The sequence below is a fragment of the Cucurbita maxima genome, unplaced genomic scaffold (genome assembly GCF_002738345.1).
Source record: "Cucurbita maxima cultivar Rimu unplaced genomic scaffold, Cmax_1.0 Cma_Scf00024, whole genome shotgun sequence".
In the NCBI taxonomy this organism is placed as follows: Eukaryota; Viridiplantae; Streptophyta; class Magnoliopsida; order Cucurbitales; family Cucurbitaceae; genus Cucurbita; species Cucurbita maxima.
The window spans coordinates 2,013,075-2,032,469 of record NW_019272040.1 but is presented as its reverse complement, the minus strand read 5'-3'; the positions used below and the strand labels follow the sequence as shown (position 1 = coordinate 2,032,469).

The 19,395-nt window shown below is 34.3% G+C and overlaps 4 protein-coding genes across 4 annotated transcripts; 1 reads left to right on the top strand and 3 right to left on the bottom strand.

Annotated features, from left to right (window-relative positions):
• Positions 1-1,568: 1,568 nt before the first annotated feature.
• Positions 1,569-2,332, bottom strand: LOC111497706 (ethylene-responsive transcription factor 1B-like). The gene has a single exon (XM_023148596.1). It carries the CDS (start codon positions 2,291-2,293, stop codon positions 1,658-1,660), a length of 636 nt encoding a protein of 211 aa, XP_023004364.1. The 5' UTR covers positions 2,294-2,332; the 3' UTR covers positions 1,569-1,657.
• A 3,720-nt stretch (positions 2,333-6,052) lies between these two features.
• On the top strand, positions 6,053-6,696 carry LOC111497708 (ethylene-responsive transcription factor ERF098-like). Its single transcript, XM_023148601.1, has one exon. It carries the CDS (start codon positions 6,205-6,207, stop codon positions 6,640-6,642), a length of 438 nt encoding a protein of 145 aa, XP_023004369.1. The 5' UTR covers positions 6,053-6,204; the 3' UTR covers positions 6,643-6,696.
• Positions 6,697-9,206: 2,510 nt separating this feature from the next.
• Positions 9,207-11,093, bottom strand: LOC111497720 (palmitoyl-monogalactosyldiacylglycerol delta-7 desaturase, chloroplastic-like). The gene is made up of 4 exons (XM_023148613.1): positions 10,791-11,093; positions 10,362-10,706; positions 10,172-10,278; positions 9,207-9,423 (listed from the first exon to the last, which is right to left on the bottom strand). The coding sequence occupies exons 1-4, from the start codon at positions 11,091-11,093 to the stop codon at positions 9,228-9,230; spliced, it is 951 nt and encodes a 316-aa protein (XP_023004381.1). The 3' UTR covers positions 9,207-9,227.
• Positions 11,094-13,686: 2,593 nt separating this feature from the next.
• Positions 13,687-16,045, bottom strand: LOC111497716 (hyoscyamine 6-dioxygenase-like). The gene is made up of 4 exons (XM_023148606.1): positions 15,784-16,045; positions 14,632-14,882; positions 14,047-14,362; positions 13,687-13,980 (listed from the first exon to the last, which is right to left on the bottom strand). The coding sequence occupies exons 1-4, from the start codon at positions 15,982-15,984 to the stop codon at positions 13,729-13,731; spliced, it is 1,020 nt and encodes a 339-aa protein (XP_023004374.1). The 5' UTR covers positions 15,985-16,045; the 3' UTR covers positions 13,687-13,728.
• Between the last annotated feature and the right edge of the window lie 3,350 nt (positions 16,046-19,395).

Genomic DNA, 19,395 nt, shown 5'->3' with positions numbered 1-19,395 from the left:
AAGAAATAAAAAACTTCCTAAAATTTTAAATTCGTTCGGTTTGTATTCATAGGTTTTTTTTATCATCAACTCATATTTTATATTAGTCGAACTATGTTCAAATTGGTAAATAAAAAAAAATTAAAATAAAATTAAACTAATATTGAAATAAAAATAAAAGAATAGTGGACAAAGAGGACTAATACTCTAAACATCCAAAAATGGGTCATTGGTTTTATCCTTTGCACCATCTGGTTTGTATGACTTTCTTTTCTTCCCTTTTTTCAGGTTGACCATAATAACAACCCTAACAAATAATGTAACACGTGTTATAATTATATCTTATTATAATCATCCAATAACAATAATAAAAATGAGGTTTTATACATTATTATTATTATTATTATTATAAACATTTAATTAATTAAAATTTTTAATATGCGTCTACCAGAATCAAACCGATCAATAATGACTATAATTAATTGACTGAGTATTATATATATATATTTGGTAGAAAATTAGAATATATAATTAAATTTATACTATTGAGTGAATTTTATGTTTAAGGAAAAAAAAAAAAAGTATTGTTCATTTTTCTAAATTAATAAAAATATTTATAAATTTTGTATTTTATTTTTTAACTCTTCAAAGTTTCAATAATATTTTTAAATTAAAAAAATATATTTCTCGTCACTAATTTATTAAAAAATATTTAACTCGTTTGGTTAATACCTTTACATTAATATATATATATATACTTTAAAATTTTTAAAAGACTTAAAAAATATTTTTTTTAAGGTAATTTTACTAAAAGTTTCAATAATATTTTTAAATTTAAAAAAGATAAAAAGAAAATATATTTCTCGTCAATAATTTATTAACAAATATCCCTTCAAAATGTATTTCAAAAACAAATTTTTAAAAGTTTGATTAATATCTTTACATTTTTTTAAAAAAATTTAAAAATATGTTTAAAATTTTTAAAAGCTTAAAAAAAATATCTTTTAAAAATAAAAAATACTCTCATCGCTCCCACGTAGATAGAATTGGTAGTAACATGTTTCAAAAATACCTTTATACTTTTGGGAGTGATCTAAGAAATGTAGATAAACATTTTCGTTCATATATTGCTGGTAAAAACTTTTTTAATTTCTTTTATAAAGATTAAGAGCGTTAATACTGTTATAAGAACGGATTTAATCGGTGTGAATGTTTGATTAATCCACCACACCTAAATGGTGTGAAAGTTGTCTTATTTATAATCAAATAAANGTCAAAACCAGCAGGGGTGGTGGAGGAGAAGATTAGAGGATTCAAAAGCCATTGAAAAGAAAGGATCAGGGTTGTTAAACCGAGAGGACTCTGATACCATGTGAATGTTTGATTAATCCACCACACCTTAGGTGTGAAAGTTGTCTTATTTATAATCAAATAAATTACAAGGATATGGAAATAGTAATAAATGGAAATAACAATAAATGGAAAGATACCTATGATAATAAGACAAATATTAGATATTTGTCTTATAATAAAATATCAAATATAATATATATGGTAAACTATAATTTATTACTAAATATCTTTAACAATCGGTAAAAAAAAGTTTATTATTAATACACGAACTAATTTACATATGTTCAAATTGAAAAAATGATGGAAAGAATAAAGGTAACATGAATTAAGAAGTCAAACTTAAGAGTTCTTCTAAGTACTCAACACCCAAATCCTCAAAAACAACTACATTTTTCTTCTTCATCTTCTTCTCCATCTTCTCCGCTTCTGCTATCTTCTTCCTCCGTATCGTGTGACGTCGTTTGAGCGCTAAAACAGGCGAGCACCCGACCTCCCACCGATACTTCATTTCATAGAGCGACTCTCGAACAACCTCCGCTGGAAAATTGAGTGTGGCTAATGCACCTCTCATGCAAAATGCGGCTTGGTCATAAGCCAATGCCGCAGCCTCCGCACTATCAAACGTCCCCAACCAAACCCTCACCCCTTGTCGAGTCGAGTCCCTTATCTCGGCTGCGTACTTCCCCCATGGCCTCCTCCGCACACCTCTATAAGCCCTCTCCTCCTTCGGTGTCCGATCGTCTTGCACAACGATATCGCCGTCTTCTATCTCCTCCTTAACGTGCATCTCCGGAGACAAACAAGGGCTAGAATCAGACGATGATGACGATGACAACGACGACATATCCGCAAACAACATCTCTTCCAAGTAATTGAAGTCAAATGAGAGATGGGAATTCTCTTTTCCGGGAAAAGTTCGAAAATTTTCTTGGTAACCAAACAGATGGTTATCAAGGGACATATTTGGAATCAAAGATGGGGTTTTTTGGGAAATATTGAGAGATTTAGGGGTTTGTGGATAAAATAGGAAAGCTAAGAGACCCTTTTTATAAGGGTAAAAAAGGAAGTTTTTTATGATATGGACGAAAATATTATAATACAAAGTTGGTAATATAAAAAATGGGAGGACCATATAAAAGCAAATAAGACACGTGGGTCAAAGGATTTTGTTTGAGGCTAAGAGGCGGCTGCCTGTGGCTGAGGTTGTCGTGTGAGGGATCTAAATTCTCAACTGTCAATGTCGTTTTTTGCTGACCAAATTCTTATGATTTCAAAAGCTAGATCGATTTGGTTCGAGTTCAGATCATGCGGGTTGAATTAAGAACGTGACGAGAAGATTAGGTAAAACTCTCGACGGGAGGTTCATGCCAAGTGGAAATTTTACGAACCAAGAACACAAAGAACGTCTACCTCACTAATCGGTTGAAGAGGGGAACGAAACATTGCTTATAAGGGTGTGAGATCCTCTCCCTAGTAGACACGTTTTAAATCCTTAAGGGGAAGCTCGGAAGGAAAAACTCAAAGAAGACATATATGCTCGTAGTGGGTTTGGACTCTTACATAAGCTCTACCCATTTAGTCGATCGAATTCATCTCGTTAGGTTTGATATAGATAGTTACAAACAAACTTTGCCTTACACAGTCATGGATTATGCATCCGATCACTTCTCGGTTGTTGTGCTATCACATAAATCGAGCTTAACTTTCCTCTCGACATCACTCTCTGTTCAATTAGTTTCAATTTACTCCTCATTCTCAAACTTGGACAAATACGTCATTTACAACTTCTTATTATACTAAATAACTTTTATATAATGCATCCATAACTCAACATTTTCTAAAAATTCTACAAATGACGATTCAAAATTTCATCGAACGGGTGAAACCTAAATATTTTCATCAATCATGTTGCAAAGTTTAAAATCAGTATTAAACTCTCGACCATATTGCTAAGTCTAGTATTTAACACGAGTTATATTCATATTGATAATATGAACACGATAGTGACAAGATAACGTTACCTATAATTGAGTTAGTTACTCGGGTGTCGTTTTCACCTCACTCCATAGATATCTCTACGCACGATCCAATCACAAATAAATAATCGTAAAGAAGTTTCAAAACCAATGAGAATAAATCCCATGGGCGGCTCAATAATTCCCATGGTTTGCTGCCGCCATGAACGTTCACTTCAAATCCTATTCCACAAATTCTTCATTTAAAAAAAAATAAATAATTATATTTTAATATATGATGATGCACTACCATTATTATTATTAAAATATGAACATTGATTTTCAAATTTAACCTTAATTTTTGTAAATTTAGTGTATGTTCGGTTGATTACGGTTAGATTAACATTTTTACCATGGTAAATTTTGGCTGTTACAAATCGACTTGTGGTATATAAGTGAAATAAAAAATTTAAAAAATATATTTTTAATAATTTATTAATTTATTTATAATTAGCGCATGTGAAAAATAAATGTTTGGTTCCTTTGGCATGGTTCATGGAACCAAAATTAGGAGGAAATTAAAAAATAATCCGAAAAAGAAAAGACAAAAAGGAAAAATAACTTAATATAAAAAAAAAAGATAGTTGACAATAATTTATAATTATCTTGAATTTTGTTGATTAATTAATAATTGAAGTAAAATATAATATCAAGTTGATAGTATAAAATAAATATAAATTGAATTTAAATTTTGGAAGCTAATAATTAATTTTTTCCCACTTGCAAAATCAATTAATTCCAATATTCAAAATAATTCGAAGTGGAAAATGACGTCATCAAGAAAAATCAAAGGTCATCCAATAATTGGTCAATTCGCATGCATTCAACTTCAAGCTTTGCATGCTTCTTTCTTCTTCTCTCTCTTATCTTATTATTATTATTATTATTATTATTTTATAACTTTCTTGGAATCTGACGTGGAAATTTGAGCATTTGACCTCGAGAGCATGGTGTCTTAAGAGTTGAACGGTAAGGTACGATGCCCAAGATTTAGAATTTGGATACGACATCAAATAGCTTCAACGTTTTCACGTTTTTTTTTTTTTATAAAATGACTTTTTTTTTTTTTGCTTGAGTAGAACTTTTCTAAGAGAGAAAATTAACATAAATTTTTATGACATTTTTACCCTCACTCTACGTGTCTATTGTTGGATGATGAAAGTCCCACATCGGCTAATTTAGAGAAGGATCATGGGTTTATAAGTGAGGAATAGTAACTCCATTTGTATGAGGCCTTTTGGGAAGCCCAAAGTAAAGCCATGAGAGCTTATGCTCAAAGTGGATAATATCATACCATTGTGGAGAGTTGTGTTCGTCTGACATTTTCTCATGAAATCTGTGTAGCTATATAAAAAATAAGATAAGCCTCGTGAAAACCTTATATTCTCCGAGGAGGTTTTACCTTTTGGAAACGAACGTTTGGTGGGTCGGAAATGTCCGACTTATCAATGTATCCCGTAAACTACGGGAGGTTCATGCCGAATTAGGGGCTCAAACCTTATATTCTCCGAGGAGGTTTTACCTTTTGGAAACGAACGTTTGGTGGGTCGAAAATGTCCGACTTATCAATGTATCCCGTAAACTACGGGAGGTTCATGCCGAATTAGGGGCTCTTGAGCCTTCTATACCTAAAGCCTACACTATTGGGCTTGGCCCATTTGGACCAGGAAAATTTTCTCAGCTACCATTTTCAAAATAACATTTATCATAAATTCTAATTTTATTTTTTATTTTTTTAATTTGACGAGGTTATCTAACCAGCGACTCGAACATCTACGCATACAACTTGAATCGTTCAATAATGCACCAAGCCTCTCTACGTGCTGTTTGACTAAATTGTAACTCTAATCCCTTTGGTCACTTGAAGGTCACGCTCTGTGATTGAACTTTATCATCTCGACACTAGGTCAATGCCTTTAGAACTCTTTGTAGCATCATTTATCACCATTTTGGTTCTCGATTTCACGACCATTTTGCTTCTACATTAGTTCGATACTTTACTTGAGATGAGTTCTGGCTGTCCTTAGAATGTCGGTCCAAATATTAGGGTATCGTCGGACCCTTGTTGATCACTCGAGCAGAGTTATCCAAAATCAATTCACAAGTTTGTGTTTGTAATCGAGACCTACCCATCCAAAATCATTGAATTCAACACCTTAACCACGACAGGTCAAAGCTCTATTCCCAACCATTGAAAAGAGAGGAACCGAGAGTGTGTGTCAATGTGGATATTTGAATATGTTCATAGCCCCCATCATGCATGTATCGATCTTCGGTTTAGTCTACCAAAATTTAAAACAAGATGATTTTTTTTTTCTCATACTCTTATAAGAAATACTCAGTTTTAAAACATGTCAACTAGGGAGAAGTTTCCGTACCATTTTAAGAAACACTTCGTTCTCTTCTCTAACCAATATGAGATCTCACAATCCATCTCATTGGGAACCTAGTGTTCTCATATACCATTTGTAACGGCTAAGACCTACCGTTGGCCCATTACGTATAGCCAATTGATTCGTTCGCTTTACAACTGATGTAGGATCTCACCTGTAGTATCTATCTCCACCCTATAATTGATGGGTATAATTGAAATAGGAGACGAAAACAAGTACTTATAGTTCGTTTGTGACGGCGGAAAATGAATACACTAAAGTTAAAAGGAATCAATGAATTGATCTTCCCAGAAACTTCCCTCTCAAAATACTACAATTTCAACATTCAAACATGGCTGACTTGATTTCTACAATATTTAATTCCAATATAAATCCAACAGATTTCTACTAATTTTGCCTCCATTTTTGAAATCAAAATCTGCTCCTGTTTCACACTGTAATAATTAGAACCCAGAGAAGCAAAAATGGAAGGAAAAAGACCCACAAACGAACGAAAGAAATCGCCAAACGAAGCTCGTTACCGAGGGATACGGCGGCGGCCATGGGGGAAATTTGCGGCGGAGATTCGAGATCCGTCGAGGAATGGCGCTCGGCTATGGCTAGGAACGTTCGACACGGCGGAGGAAGCAGCGAGGGCGTACGATCAAGCGGCGTATGCGTTCAGAGGGCATTTAGCGATTCTGAATTTCCCGAATGAGTACCAAAGTGGAAACCCCAATTCAGAGGCGGCGTTTGGTGGTTCTACGGCAGCGCCGTCTTCATCGACGGCGTTTTCTGGGAATTATTCCGGCAGCAATGGGAGCCATGGATCCAACGATGTGATTGAGTTAGAGTATTTGGATAATGAGGTTTTGGAAGAGCTTTTGCAATCGGAAGATGAAGGATTCAATCGGAAGAACTGATGAATTTTGAAATGTTGATCCAAAAAAAAAAAAAAAAAAACTTTATTTGATAAAGTTGGATTAATTTGATTTTGCTGTTGTAAATTATTATTATTATTTATTCTTATTATTAAAAAAATATATAGATATCTTTATTCTATAAATTACGCGAGTGAAAAATATAATAAATATATTACTTAGTTCAGACAACGTGCATCAAATTTGACTATTTGACCTTTTTCATTAGAACGTGAGATAAGGAGAATAGAGAGAGACAGATGAAGTTAAGTATAATAACTAAAACCCACTACTAGATATTGTCCACTCTTGCTCGTTACGTATTGTCGTCAGTTTCATGATTTTAAAACGAGTCTGCTAAAGAGAAATTATAAGAAATGCTTAGTTTCCAACTACAACCAATGTGAAATCTCATAACCCACCCCCTTAGGGGCCTAACATCTGACTCTGATACTATTTGTAATAACTCAAGTTCACTATGAGTAGATATTATCTGCTTTGGCTCGTTACGTATCGTTATCAGTCTCAAGATTTTAAAACGCGTTTATTATGAAGAGGTTTTCTGTTAGTAGATATTATTTGCTTTGGCTCTATTGTCATCAGTCTTATGATTTTATAACACGTCTACTGTGGAGAGGTTTTCACACTCTTATAAGTAATGCTTTGTTCTCCTTTTCAACCAACGTGCAATCTCACAACCCACCCTCTTGGGGGCCCAACGTCTGGCTGATACTATTTATATCAGTCAAAACCCACTGTTAGTAGATATTATCCGCTTTAGCCCGTTACGTATTGTCATCAATCTTATGATTTTAAAACGCGTCTACTATGGAGAGGTTTCCACACCCTCATAACACATATTTCGTTCTCCTCTCCAACCAACGTGGAATCTCACAACCCACTCCTTTGGGGGCCCAAAGACTAGCTTTATACTATTTGTAATAGCACAAGCCCATCATTAGTAGATATTATCAACTTTGACCCGTTACGTATTGTCGTTAGTCTCATAATTTTAAAACGTATATACTATGGAGAGGTTTTAACACTCTTATAAGGAATGTTTCGTTCTCCTCTCTAACCAACGTGGGATCTCACACTACGACAAACAAAAACAATGATGGAGACCGACATAACGAGAGAGTGTGAAAGAAAAGTCACCCGAAAATTTTATCTAAAGAAATGGTATTGATAAGGTGAAGTGTCAAACATAGAAACATAAACAATCATTTGAAATTCTAATAATTTTTCAAAGGACACACATATTGACCAACCACCACCATCAATAGATTTGAAAAAGTCAAACCAAAAGAAAGCAAGGGACCCTTTTTTCTATTGAATTCTTCTTCTTTCTTGACTAACCAAAGTCGACAAACACGCCTTTGGATCTAAAAATGTTCTAGAGACATTACAAGATGTGTCTCGAGATCTATGAGCTGGTAGGATATAGTACTAGAAAGTCAACTATCGATTACGTTAACTACTGATCACTCACAGATCAACACGAGTCTTTGCAGCATGATTTGTCATAACTCACATGCATTGTTAGACATTATTATTAGTATTGTAACAGCCTAAGTCCATTGCTAGCAAATATTGTTCTTTTTAAAATACATTCTCCTCTCCAACCAAACTGGGATATCTATGTTATTATTATTCGTTAACGGGAGAAAGGAAAAATGACTTTTTCTATTATTTTTTTTTTTTTTGAAAAAGTGTCCACGTCACTTTATTGAATTTCTAGAAAATTATATGGAAAATGTATACTAGTGGTTCTCAATAATTCATGTTATTAATAATTATGATTTGAATATTACAAGAATTTTCAACCTCATATTTTAATTGACCTAAAAATAATATTTTTGAAAATGGCACAAAAAAGCATTTGAAATTAAATAAAAAACTATAGGTTAAAGTGAATTTCAAGAATAAATTTTAAAAAACTATGTAACGTGTCCATCTATGTAACGTGTCGTTTTGACCTATTATATATCGTCGTCATCTCACAATTTTAAAACATGTCTGCTATGGAGAGGGTCTTGCCCTAGCTACTCCAACCAGTGTCTTGCACCCTCAAGTGACTGATGCTGATACCATTTGTAACAATCAAATCTCATTGCTAGCAAATATCGTCCATTTTAGCCCGTTCCGTATCGCTGTCATCCTCGCATTTTTAAAACGTGTCTATTAGAGAGAGATTTCCACACCCTTATAAGAAATGTTTCGTTCCCCTCTCTAACGAAGGTAGGATCTCACAATCCACTGTATAAAAAAGTAGTAAACAAAATTTTAATCTACGAAAAAATTATATTCAAGAATTCACCGTGTAAACATCACTTCCGATATCACATTTTAACTCAAATAGGTTACATTTTTTGAATTTATAGTTGATCAGATTCAAACTATTCATGTACATACGAAACAATACATCGTACTATATTAACTATTATCGTTTTAAGATAGAACAATGCGGTCGTACATACATTAAACGATCATACTTTAATATATGATTGGATTACACGATGTTTCAAACATTAATCATATTTAAATCTTCAATAAACATTCTCAAATCTTTAAGGATCATTGTAATCTTAATGAGCAGGCAACTTTTGCTTGTAGTTTTCAGAAGGCAATTTGACATGAGTAGCCAATCCAATGACTTGAAGAAACTTAATAATATACCAACCCAAATCAATCTGCCACCATTCATGACCATGCCTTGCTGAGTACTCAAATGCATGGTGATTGTTATGCCATCCTTCTCCAAACGTAAATAAAGCCACCAACCTAAAAAAACATTTGAAATAATCAATATGTGAGGTGGGTCGGGAATTTCAGGGTAGGGGATAACTCCCGTCCTCGGCCCTGTTTAGATAACTGAGAAGAAATCTCTCTCCACTCCCTTCTAGTGGGATGGGTTGGGAATTTGAGAGTAGGGGCTAGTTCCCGTCCTCAGTCCCGTTTAGATAGCCGAGAAGAAATCTCTCTCCACTCCCTTCTAGTTAGGTGGGTCGGGAATTTGAGAGTAGGGGATACATCTCGTCCTCAGTCCTGTTTAGATAACCGAGAGTTAATCTCTCTCCACTCTCTTCTAATGAGGTGGGTCAGGAATTTGAGTGTAGGGGATAGTTCCCATCCTCAGCCTTGTTTAGATAACCAGGAAAAAATCTCTCTTCACTCCCTTCTAGTGAGGTGGGTCGAAAATTTGAGAGTAGGGGATAATTTTCGTCCTCAGCCCCGTTTAGATAATCGAGAAAAAATCTCTCTCCACTCCCTTCTAGTGAGATGGGTCGAGAATTTGAGAGTAGGGGATAATTTCTGTCCTCAACCTCGTTTAGATAATCGAGAAGAAATCTCTCTCCACTCCCTTTTAGTGAGGTGGGTCGGGAATTTGAGAGTAGGGGATAATTCCGTCCTCAACCCCGTTTAGATAACCGAGAAGAAATCTCTGTACACTCCATTCTTCATTCTCTATTGAAACAAACATTTATGCTCAGTAGTTTAACGAGCAGCTCTAAGGAGAGAAGTATCTTACCAATTGTTCCTCGACATGTCTCCCGTGTTCCATGGTTGCTTTCCCCAGACATGGCATACCGAGTTTACCATAGATGTTATGTGCAAGCTTAGTACGAACCTCACTGACTACGAATAGTTAAGAAAAAACATAAACGAACAATATTTGGTAAAAAGGGTTCCAAAAAGAGGTAAAAAAGAGAGTAATTTACCATTCCCCATATTATAAAAGGAGCTCCTCCAATAGAATACAACAATACCAAGAGAGCCAGTGGATGAAGAAAATATGTTCTATGCATGAACTTATAGAAGGATTCATTCAACAAGTCATTGACATTGTCTGGATATCCATGCTTCATGAACGACATAAACTTGCTTCTTTCAATCTTTTGAGAAGTATTATAGTTTGGACACACTTTTTTGGTCAAATTATATGAATCAAAAAGCCACGTGATTTGACTAAACCAAAATCCGTATATAGGACTATGTGGGTCTCGTTCTGAATCAGTATATCGATGATGACATCTGTGTGTACTCACCCAATCAATCGGATCACCCTGAAATTAAAAAACATAATAGATATTCAGAATTCTCGAGAGAAATTCAGCTTTAGTCGTAATAAGGATTCAATCAAATCAAACCTGGAGTGCATGAGCTCCACAATAAGCAAGTGAATACTCGAGCCATTTAGGGAGTTTGAAGCTTCGATGTGCGAGATTTCTATGATACGAAACACTAATTCCTATACCTGTTAGATTGGCTAATAGTATAGTAAGAAAGAAACGACCCCAAGTAAAACAAAACGGTGCGAAAACGCATAGAAGATGCAAAATTAGAAAGACCAAAGCAAGATTTTTATCCAACTTGGTCCACTTTTTTCTCCTAAAGAGGCTTGGAGGAGTGTTGATCACCATGTCCTTTGGCTCTTGTTTGGATGCTTCCATTAGGGTTTGTACTCGTTGAGGGCTCGTAATGGTGCATTTATACTTGTGAATCGTGACAAATATCTAGCTCAAATATTTGTTTATAATCCCAAAGTCTCCAACCACATTCATCACAACATTTATGAACTGACGAGCCAACAAAGTAACCCTTACTTCCTGCTAAAAGTGGTTGGATGGTGTATCGACTCACGATATTTTTTTTATTATTATTATTAATGTAATCTCGAACCGAACCTACGTTAGAATCATGTTCAAGTAATAACTTAAAGAGTCTATAGTATATGAATAAGGTTAGGTGTCTTAACCGAATAACACGATTACTATATCCCACTTTGTAATTATTACAAATAATCTAATTCAAATCGTCATTAATATTTCACAGAATCATCATACGTGATTCGATCTTGATTTTAAGTGAGTTATGAACTCTTGACTGTAAAAGCTTGTGTTTTTTGATTTGTACGAGTGAGAATGACTTTTGTAGCTGATTCATTATGGGTACCATTTTGGGAATAAAATCAAAGTCGATTCTAACGCTTACGTGACGTGAATGAACTATTATTCTCAACAGCATGGCCATCGGTTGAGCCATTACCTCGACATCGATATTAAAAAAAATAATTAAAGCGCAAGCATGGGTCGTTCGAGAACCATCAATTGTTCTAAGTTAGAATAATAAAATAGGGGTACATCGGTGTAACTATGGTCCATTTTATTAATAGACTAAGGCAATGACCGTTGAAATAGAAAAATAATAATTTTTTTCTATCACTATTTAATTTAAATTGTATTTTTATCTCTAATTTTTTTCAAAATTTCATATATTTTTTCTCTGTTATAAATTAATAAAATTCGTAGTTTAAAATTTTAATTAAAATTAGAATTTTCGTATAATTAATTAAATATATTAAAAGAGTTTATTGGACCAAATTTTAAGAAGATAAAGTGAGGGTTATATGACAAATATTTAATGTACAATGCAGGAATTTATTTCCATCCTAAAAATTAGAAGGGTAAATAAATGAACGGGACCCACCTATATCAATCCGGTGTACTGTTCTTTTCTTCAATCGATCAATTATAGAAATTTTATGACACATGTGAGTAAAAACAAGACATGTTGGAACGACTCAACATGTAAGTGAAGACAAAACATGTTGTAATGACTTTATTGGTCTGTGAGGATAATCTTTACAGAAATGAGAAGGTGGGTAATCTGACCATGTCATAGGGGAATGTCAGAGTCATCCTGAATCTTGACATACCCGTGTTTGAACGCATCCCAATTGACAAGACATGTTGGAATGACTCATATTGCTCTGTAAGGATAGTCTTCACTCTTAAGAAACGGGAAGGTAGGTAACGTGACCATATCATAGGGGAATGTTAGAACCATCCTGAATCTTGACATAGATCGTTACAAAAGATAAGTTGGCCCGTGTTTGAACGCATCCCATCGTAGTAATGGTCATGGTCATGATGAAGTAGATACATGTGAATTCGTTCATTATATTATATTAATGTCACAGTGTTTGTTGCATATACAGTCAAATATCTTAAACCCCTCTCCATTCTGTTGGTGAAGGAAATGGTTATGGCTGACTTATTAGGTCACCTTCATAAATTTAAGATATGTTACCATTAATGGCAACTCATACATACATCACTATTTATATCGTTGAGAATTACGTGAACCGAGACAAAGTAGGTTGAAAAAATTTAAACTCGTTTTCTGGAATTATTTTCATTCTCGAAAGCAGTTGAAACGTAGGTAGCATGATCGAATCAAAATGCTAAGATCGTTTAGATGCTGAATCGAAAGCAGTTGAAACCCTTCTTTATTCTTCTTCTCTTGCGGTGTAATGACCTAAGCCCACTGCTAGCGGGCTTTTCTTTTCGGGTTTACCCTCAAGGTTTTTAAAACGTATCTAGTAGGGAGACGTTTCCACACTTTTATAGAGGGTGTTTAGCTCTCCCCCTCAACCAGTTGGGATATCACAATCCACCTCCTTCAGGGCTTAGCGTTGTTGCTAGCACTCGTTCCTTTCTCCAATCGATGTGGGGCCTCCACCAAATTCACCTCCCTTTGGGGCTCAACGTCCTTACTGGCACACCGCCTCGTGTCTACCCCTTCAGGGAACAGCCTTCTCGCTAGTACATCGTCCGTTGTCTGGGTCTGATACCATTTGTAACGGTCCAAGCCTACCGCTAGTAGATATTGTTCTCTTTGGGCTTTCCCTTTCAAGTTTACCCTCAAGCTTTTTAAAACGCGTATAGTATGGAGAAGTTTCCACACCCTTAATAAAGGGTGTTTCATTCTTCTTCTCAACCGATGTGGGATATCACATGCGCGGTGTCATTGGGTCTATGTAAACAACACATCTCTCTCTACACGTAAGTTGTTTTTTAGATGGAACTTGATGTTAGCACGATTGAGATGAAAGCTTTTTTTCGACATGTCGTTCTACGACACAAAATGCCCCAAACACTAATGGTCACACAGAAAAGTACAATTGTTATAATGTAAATCTCGAGTCGATTCGATTTGTAAAATGTCATTTTTTCTAGCGGAATATATTATTTGATGATACTATACGATATTTTTTTTCACATCGTAAAAGAAAAAGAAACAATTTTAAGAGCAATTGGAGCCAATACACTCCATTACCGCCTTGGTATCGCTAGCCCTTGGTAGGTAGTTTCGTTGAAAGTCTTTGAACTTGAGGGCTCGATATCGTGGAGGATTGGCTTCATTTATTAAACATTTTGCTGGTTCCATAGTCACTTCATCCTTTGGATACACTAAATACGTTAGGCTTTGTCGAGATATTTTTGCGTTCGTCACGGCTCGGTGTTCTGCTGCTTTTAGCTTCCCATTACTAATCACCTACGTACCAACCATCATATAAGTAAAGCTTCCAAGAAACACAGGTCAAACTCACTTTAAACGTACCTGTAGAACGAAGCCAATATTAACAACAAACGCGTTATCGATAGGATGAACCCCAATCCATTGACCATCCTTGAGGACTTGAAGGCCATTGACCTCTTGAAACAAGATGGTGATAAGGCTTGGATCACAATGTTGGCTCAATCCCAAGGTCAAGCTAGGGTTTGGACACGGTGGGTAATGGTTAACCAACATCAACGGATTCTCACTCATTTCACTCGCTAAGTATCCTCTCCCGAGTCCCAATCCTTCGCTTACGAGTTCTAATATCTCTAAAACCAACGTTCTCATCGCAACACAATACGCTCCGACCACTTCTCTGCAATAAGTCAACAATATCCTAATGACTAATCGTCTAAATATTAAATTTTATTTTGATATAAATAATATTTGAAAACTACTAAAATTAAATATTTATTAAATGACAATTAATTATCTTGAATTATTTTTCAATAATTAATTTCAATTTTTTTTTAAAATTATGAGCTTATAAATAATTATGTGATATTTTAAAATAATTTTATATTTATAAATAAAAAAAATTATTGATAATTAGTGAAAGTGGAAAGGATATATGTGTAATTTTACCTGTATTTTGGGGGATTTTGAGGCCAAAAATGAACATATTTTTCCAAAGGATGGCAGTTGAAGATCAAAGCATCTCTCCAACAGTGAGTTTGTTCCTTCCTATAATTCTCACTACTTGTGTAAACCCTACAACTTTTGTACGGATCTCTCGAGCATTCCTTCGCCTTCTCAGCTCCCGACATCGCGTGAAATTTTTTGAATATCCTCGTCGTTTCCTCTAATACCCTTCTCGACACTCCATGGTTTATCACCTAAACAAGAATTAACTGATTAGGTCATAAATTCTCGAGGCCGAAACATTTGAAAATTTATGAATTATAGTATTATTCAATGTTATTGTCAGCTTTTGAATCTTAAATAGAGTTGACATTTTGCTTTTAAGTTAACACGTCCTCTCTCTTCTTTTCTGAAATTGAATTAATTATATTCATGTACAATCTTTCACTGAAAATAATGGTTGGATGTGACAAAGTTCATCTAATAATTAAAAACGACAAGTACGGGTTTAGATTAAAACTGACCGACAATGAAATACGAAGAGTTTCTATCTTATGCAAAATTAAATTAAAAAAAAATTAACGATTAAGCTTCAGTTATATTCTGACCTAATTTGAAAACGGTCCATCGTCTACCTAAAATATTAAAATGTTCGATGAAAATAGTCAAAATAGGTAATGGGTTTTAAAAAGGTAAAAGAAACTATATATATATATTATTTATTTGTTTGTTTTACTTTGGGAGGGCGGAAATACGAAATTGACCAAATTGATCAGATCATACGATAAAAATATATCTGTGAGATCCCACATCAGTTGGAGTCTGGAACGAAACATTTCTTACAAGGGTGTGGAAACTTTTCTCTAGCAGAGATGTTTTAATACCGTGAAGCTGACGGTGATACGTAACAGGGAAAAGCAAACAATATCTACTAGTGGTGGGCATGAGCAGTTACTATATATGTCTTAATTAAGTAAATTATGTTTAGATTAATATATCGGTAATTAAAATTTTAAATGTTTTCAAATTTATAAATATAAGTGGGTCGACGAAAACAAAATAGTTTGGTACGTAACAACAAAAAGAAACGAAACAATCAATCATAATAAAAAAAGAATCGGAATTATCGAAGAACACAAAGGAGAGATTTAAAACCTGAAAAAATCCGAATTCTTGAGAAGCATCGAGGATTTTACGAACGAGAAGAGGTCGATCACGGGTTGAGAGATCAACGACGGGAATGGCGTTGGCCATCGGAACGACGACGTTGCCAGGTCTCTTCTCCGGGGGATAGATATAATCTGGTGGTACAGATTGAACACCCTCCCAATTGGACACGAACTTGACCTCTCCCATAATTTGTATTTGATTTTGCACTGAAAAGAAGGTTTGACAAAGAGAGAGAGGCGATGAAGCTCCTCCTTTATATACTACTCACCTATGCCATTAAATAATCCCCCAACTTGCCCCAAATTTTATATATATATATATATATATATATATATACCTTTTCGTGAAAATAGGTTACCTTTTTTCTCGGAAACTAAGTCAAATTTGCACTGAATACAATAGGTGTGTACATGAAGCAAAGAGATTCGATTAGGGTTCTATGGTCGGTCTGCGATGGAGAGGCTATGATAATTTCAAGCATGACTGATCGAAGGTAATCAACGTACCCATATTAGTGGGGGATTGTATTTCTTTAGTCTCTTTCTCGTGTAATGCTATCAATATCTAGACAACCAAATCAGAATATGGGATAGAACCTTTGAGGCTTTGTTATCTTTTTTGGGCACATTTTCGTATCTATTTAAAAATTTTACTTGATTTCATGTGAGATTTTGAATGAAAAGGGAAATGAATTATTATTTATAAGAGCGTGAAAAACGGAAAAGTCTGGAAAGGAAAGCTCAAAAAGGACAGTAGTATCGATGCATGGCTGATAGTAATTTTGATTTCATATGATATATCCCTTATTTACGGAGGCATTTGTCTATGGAATGGGACGGAACGGGAATCAAGAAAGCTTTTTTTGTCACTATATTCGCCAATCCCGATTCCATGAAATTTTCTATTTTATTATAAGGATCGATATCGAGAATTTTACGTTTTTGTTTTTATGTTCTTATTTTTTTTTTTTACTTTATTTATTTGGAAAATAAAATATAATAAATATGCTCTTACGTCGGCTCTTTGTCAAAAGTTTTCGGCGCAACTTTTTAAAAAATATATATAATTTATATTCTCATGGACCAATTAAAAAGAATATTATTTTTTTGGAAAAGAAAAAAAAAAAGCAATATTTTATGGAGGCAAGTCGGTTAATTAATTTATGTGTTTGAAGTTCTCGATTCAAATATTAATTGCAATCAATCCTAATTCATTGACGTTCTAGTCTCAGTATTTAAAATATGTTGGATCAGAAGATTCTATGATAGAGCCATCGAAAAGAAAAGTGCACTTTGTTGATATAGATAGTAAGTTTCATTTCAGTTTTTCTTAGTTATTATTAAGAATGATAGCTCTGATACCATGTTAAAAATGATAGCTTCGATACCATGTTAAGAATGAAAAACATAAGTAAGATCGAAAGTGCGAGAAACATAAATGGGATCAAAAGTCCTAGAGTGTGGGATTAAAAGTCCACATTTCTCGCACTTTCGATCCCACTTCTGTTTCTTATTCTTAACATGGTATCAGAGCTATCATTTTTAACATGGTATCAAAGCTATCATTCTTAATATGGTATCAGAGCTATCATTCTTAACATGATATCAAAACTATCATTCTTAACAGTTATCTTAGGCTCGAGATCGATCTCATTTAGATATAGCCTCAACTTTTCGAGAAATTTTCTAACCATGGTTAAAAAAAAACAAAATGGATTGGAATTTGTCTCAAATTTCCACTTTGTTCCTTAAATGTAGAACAAAAAAAGGACTCTTTTTTTTCAGGACGTCAATCATTTTTGTTTGAATGTGTGAGGAAGAAAGATAGAAAGATTGTTCGACCCAATCATAAATGTTGTTTGGATCTACGAAAGAGACCACAAGAATCCTTTGTCCCTATCAACTTTCTTCAATAATTCAGATATTTGATGAACAAACAGAATCATACATATAAAACAATTTAATATTACAGAATTGATATTCTTCATCCACTCGTCATACCGTTCATCGTCGTAATTAATAAGGTCGTGACGTTATGATCTAATACATTCATAAGTTTTAATTAAGATCAAACAAGACGTAAACTATGAAAAGTGTCGATGATTTAGTATTAATATAATTATATCGTAAAAAATACATACATTCATACGTACCTATAAGCTCTTCGACAGCGGGTTTTCTAGTGGCACGTGGAAGGGCAGGGATTCTAGCAAACATTTGAAAATTAGATAGGTTGAGGCTAAGGATGTTGTAAGACGAGCAAATACATTGTCGAAGATGTTTTAATATAAGTAGCACCATTGATGAACTTATTGTCGATAGTTGACATGCATATATATCGTGTATTGTGGATAGACGTGTGTTCATGAGAGTGTAACAATTAACATATAATTCTACGAGGAGTTATGACGGGTGTGACTCAACTTCGCGAACAATGTGCCAATAATTTCCATCCATTGAGGTAAAGACTGGTACGATGTCCATTTATACGTCATCAGACAATTAACACAACAGTTCAGTAGTTAATTGTCCACTCGGATACAAAAAAGAACATGACATGTTTTATACTGTTTAAATTCATGGGCTATCGAGCAAGTTGTATGTTTATGATTACATGTGCATGGCTACCGAACCTCGTTAGTTTAAAACTCTCGATAAATGGGCGACACTAAGTGGGACGGTCCATAAGAAATAATATTGGCTGGCGTGAAGGAGACATGGCCGGTCGTTGGATGTCCGATCCATTTCAATTTAATGTAATGGGACATAATTCTACACACTTACTATAATACTTTATAATATAATTTATTATATGGTTTTGATGCATTAAATAATCATTTTATTTTATTATTATTATCTGAGAGAAGATTATTTTAAAAAAGAAAAAAAAATAATGATTTGTATATGTATTTAAGTAATTACTTGGCTTTTAATTCAACTCATTTAATATTACATTTCTCAATTGACATTTTTAACCTTAAATTAAAGGATCCAACAAGTCAAGAAAACATGGACCAAGTAGGTTGACTTTATAAATATCTCATTTCTAAAACATAATTAGTTCGTTATTACCCGATCTCACGTTGGTTGGAAAGAAGAACTAAGCATTTTTTTTTAAGGGTCTGTAACCCTCTCTCTAACAGACTGTGTTTTAAAAATTTTGAGGGGAAGCTTGAAACGACAAGCTCAAAAAGGACAATATTAGTTAGAAATGGTATTAGAGCCAGGCACCCGGAGATATGTCAACGAGAAGGTTGAGTCCTGAAGAGGGGGTGGACACGAAGCGGTGTGCCAGCAAGGCGCTGGACCTTGAATATGATGGATTTGTGGGTCCCACATCGATTGGAGAAAGGAATGAGTGTCAACGAGAACGTTGAGCCCTGAAGGAGATGGATTGTGAGATCCTACATCAGTTTGAAAGGAGAACAAAACACCATTTATAAGGGTGTGAAAACCTCTCCCTAGCAAACGTCTTTTAAAAACTTTGAAAAAAAGTCCGAAAGGAAAAGCATACAGAGGCATGTTATGCAAATAGCTTTCACACTAAACTTTTATTTGAGATCCCAACAAAGGGTATCTCCAGGAATGATATTAAAAG

Excerpts from the sequence above, each read along its gene's own strand:
- LOC111497706 (XM_023148596.1), bottom strand. The coding sequence starts at position 2,293 with ATGTCCCTTGATAACCATCTGTTTGGTTACCAAGAAAATTTTCGAACT.
- LOC111497720 (XM_023148613.1), bottom strand. The coding sequence starts at position 11,093 with ATGGAAGCATCCAAACAAGAGCCAAAGGACATGGTGATCAACACTCCT. Across the intron at positions 10,279-10,361 it reads CTTTTATAATATGGGGAATG|TCAGTGAGGTTCGTACTAAG; the intron begins GTAAATTACTCT and ends AACTATTCGTAG. Across the intron at positions 9,424-10,171 it reads GACATGTCGAGGAACAATTG|GTTGGTGGCTTTATTTACGT; the intron begins GTAAGATACTTC and ends ATGTTTTTTTAG.
- LOC111497716 (XM_023148606.1), bottom strand. The coding sequence starts at position 15,984 with ATGGGAGAGGTCAAGTTCGTGTCCAATTGGGAGGGTGTTCAATCTGTA. Across the intron at positions 14,363-14,631 it reads CAAAATCCCCCAAAATACAG|AGAAGTGGTCGGAGCGTATT; the intron begins GTAAAATTACAC and ends GACTTATTGCAG. Across the intron at positions 13,981-14,046 it reads ATATTGGCTTCGTTCTACAG|GTGATTAGTAATGGGAAGCT; the intron begins GTACGTTTAAAG and ends GTTGGTACGTAG.
- LOC111497708 (XM_023148601.1), top strand. The coding sequence starts at position 6,205 with ATGGAAGGAAAAAGACCCACAAACGAACGAAAGAAATCGCCAAACGAA.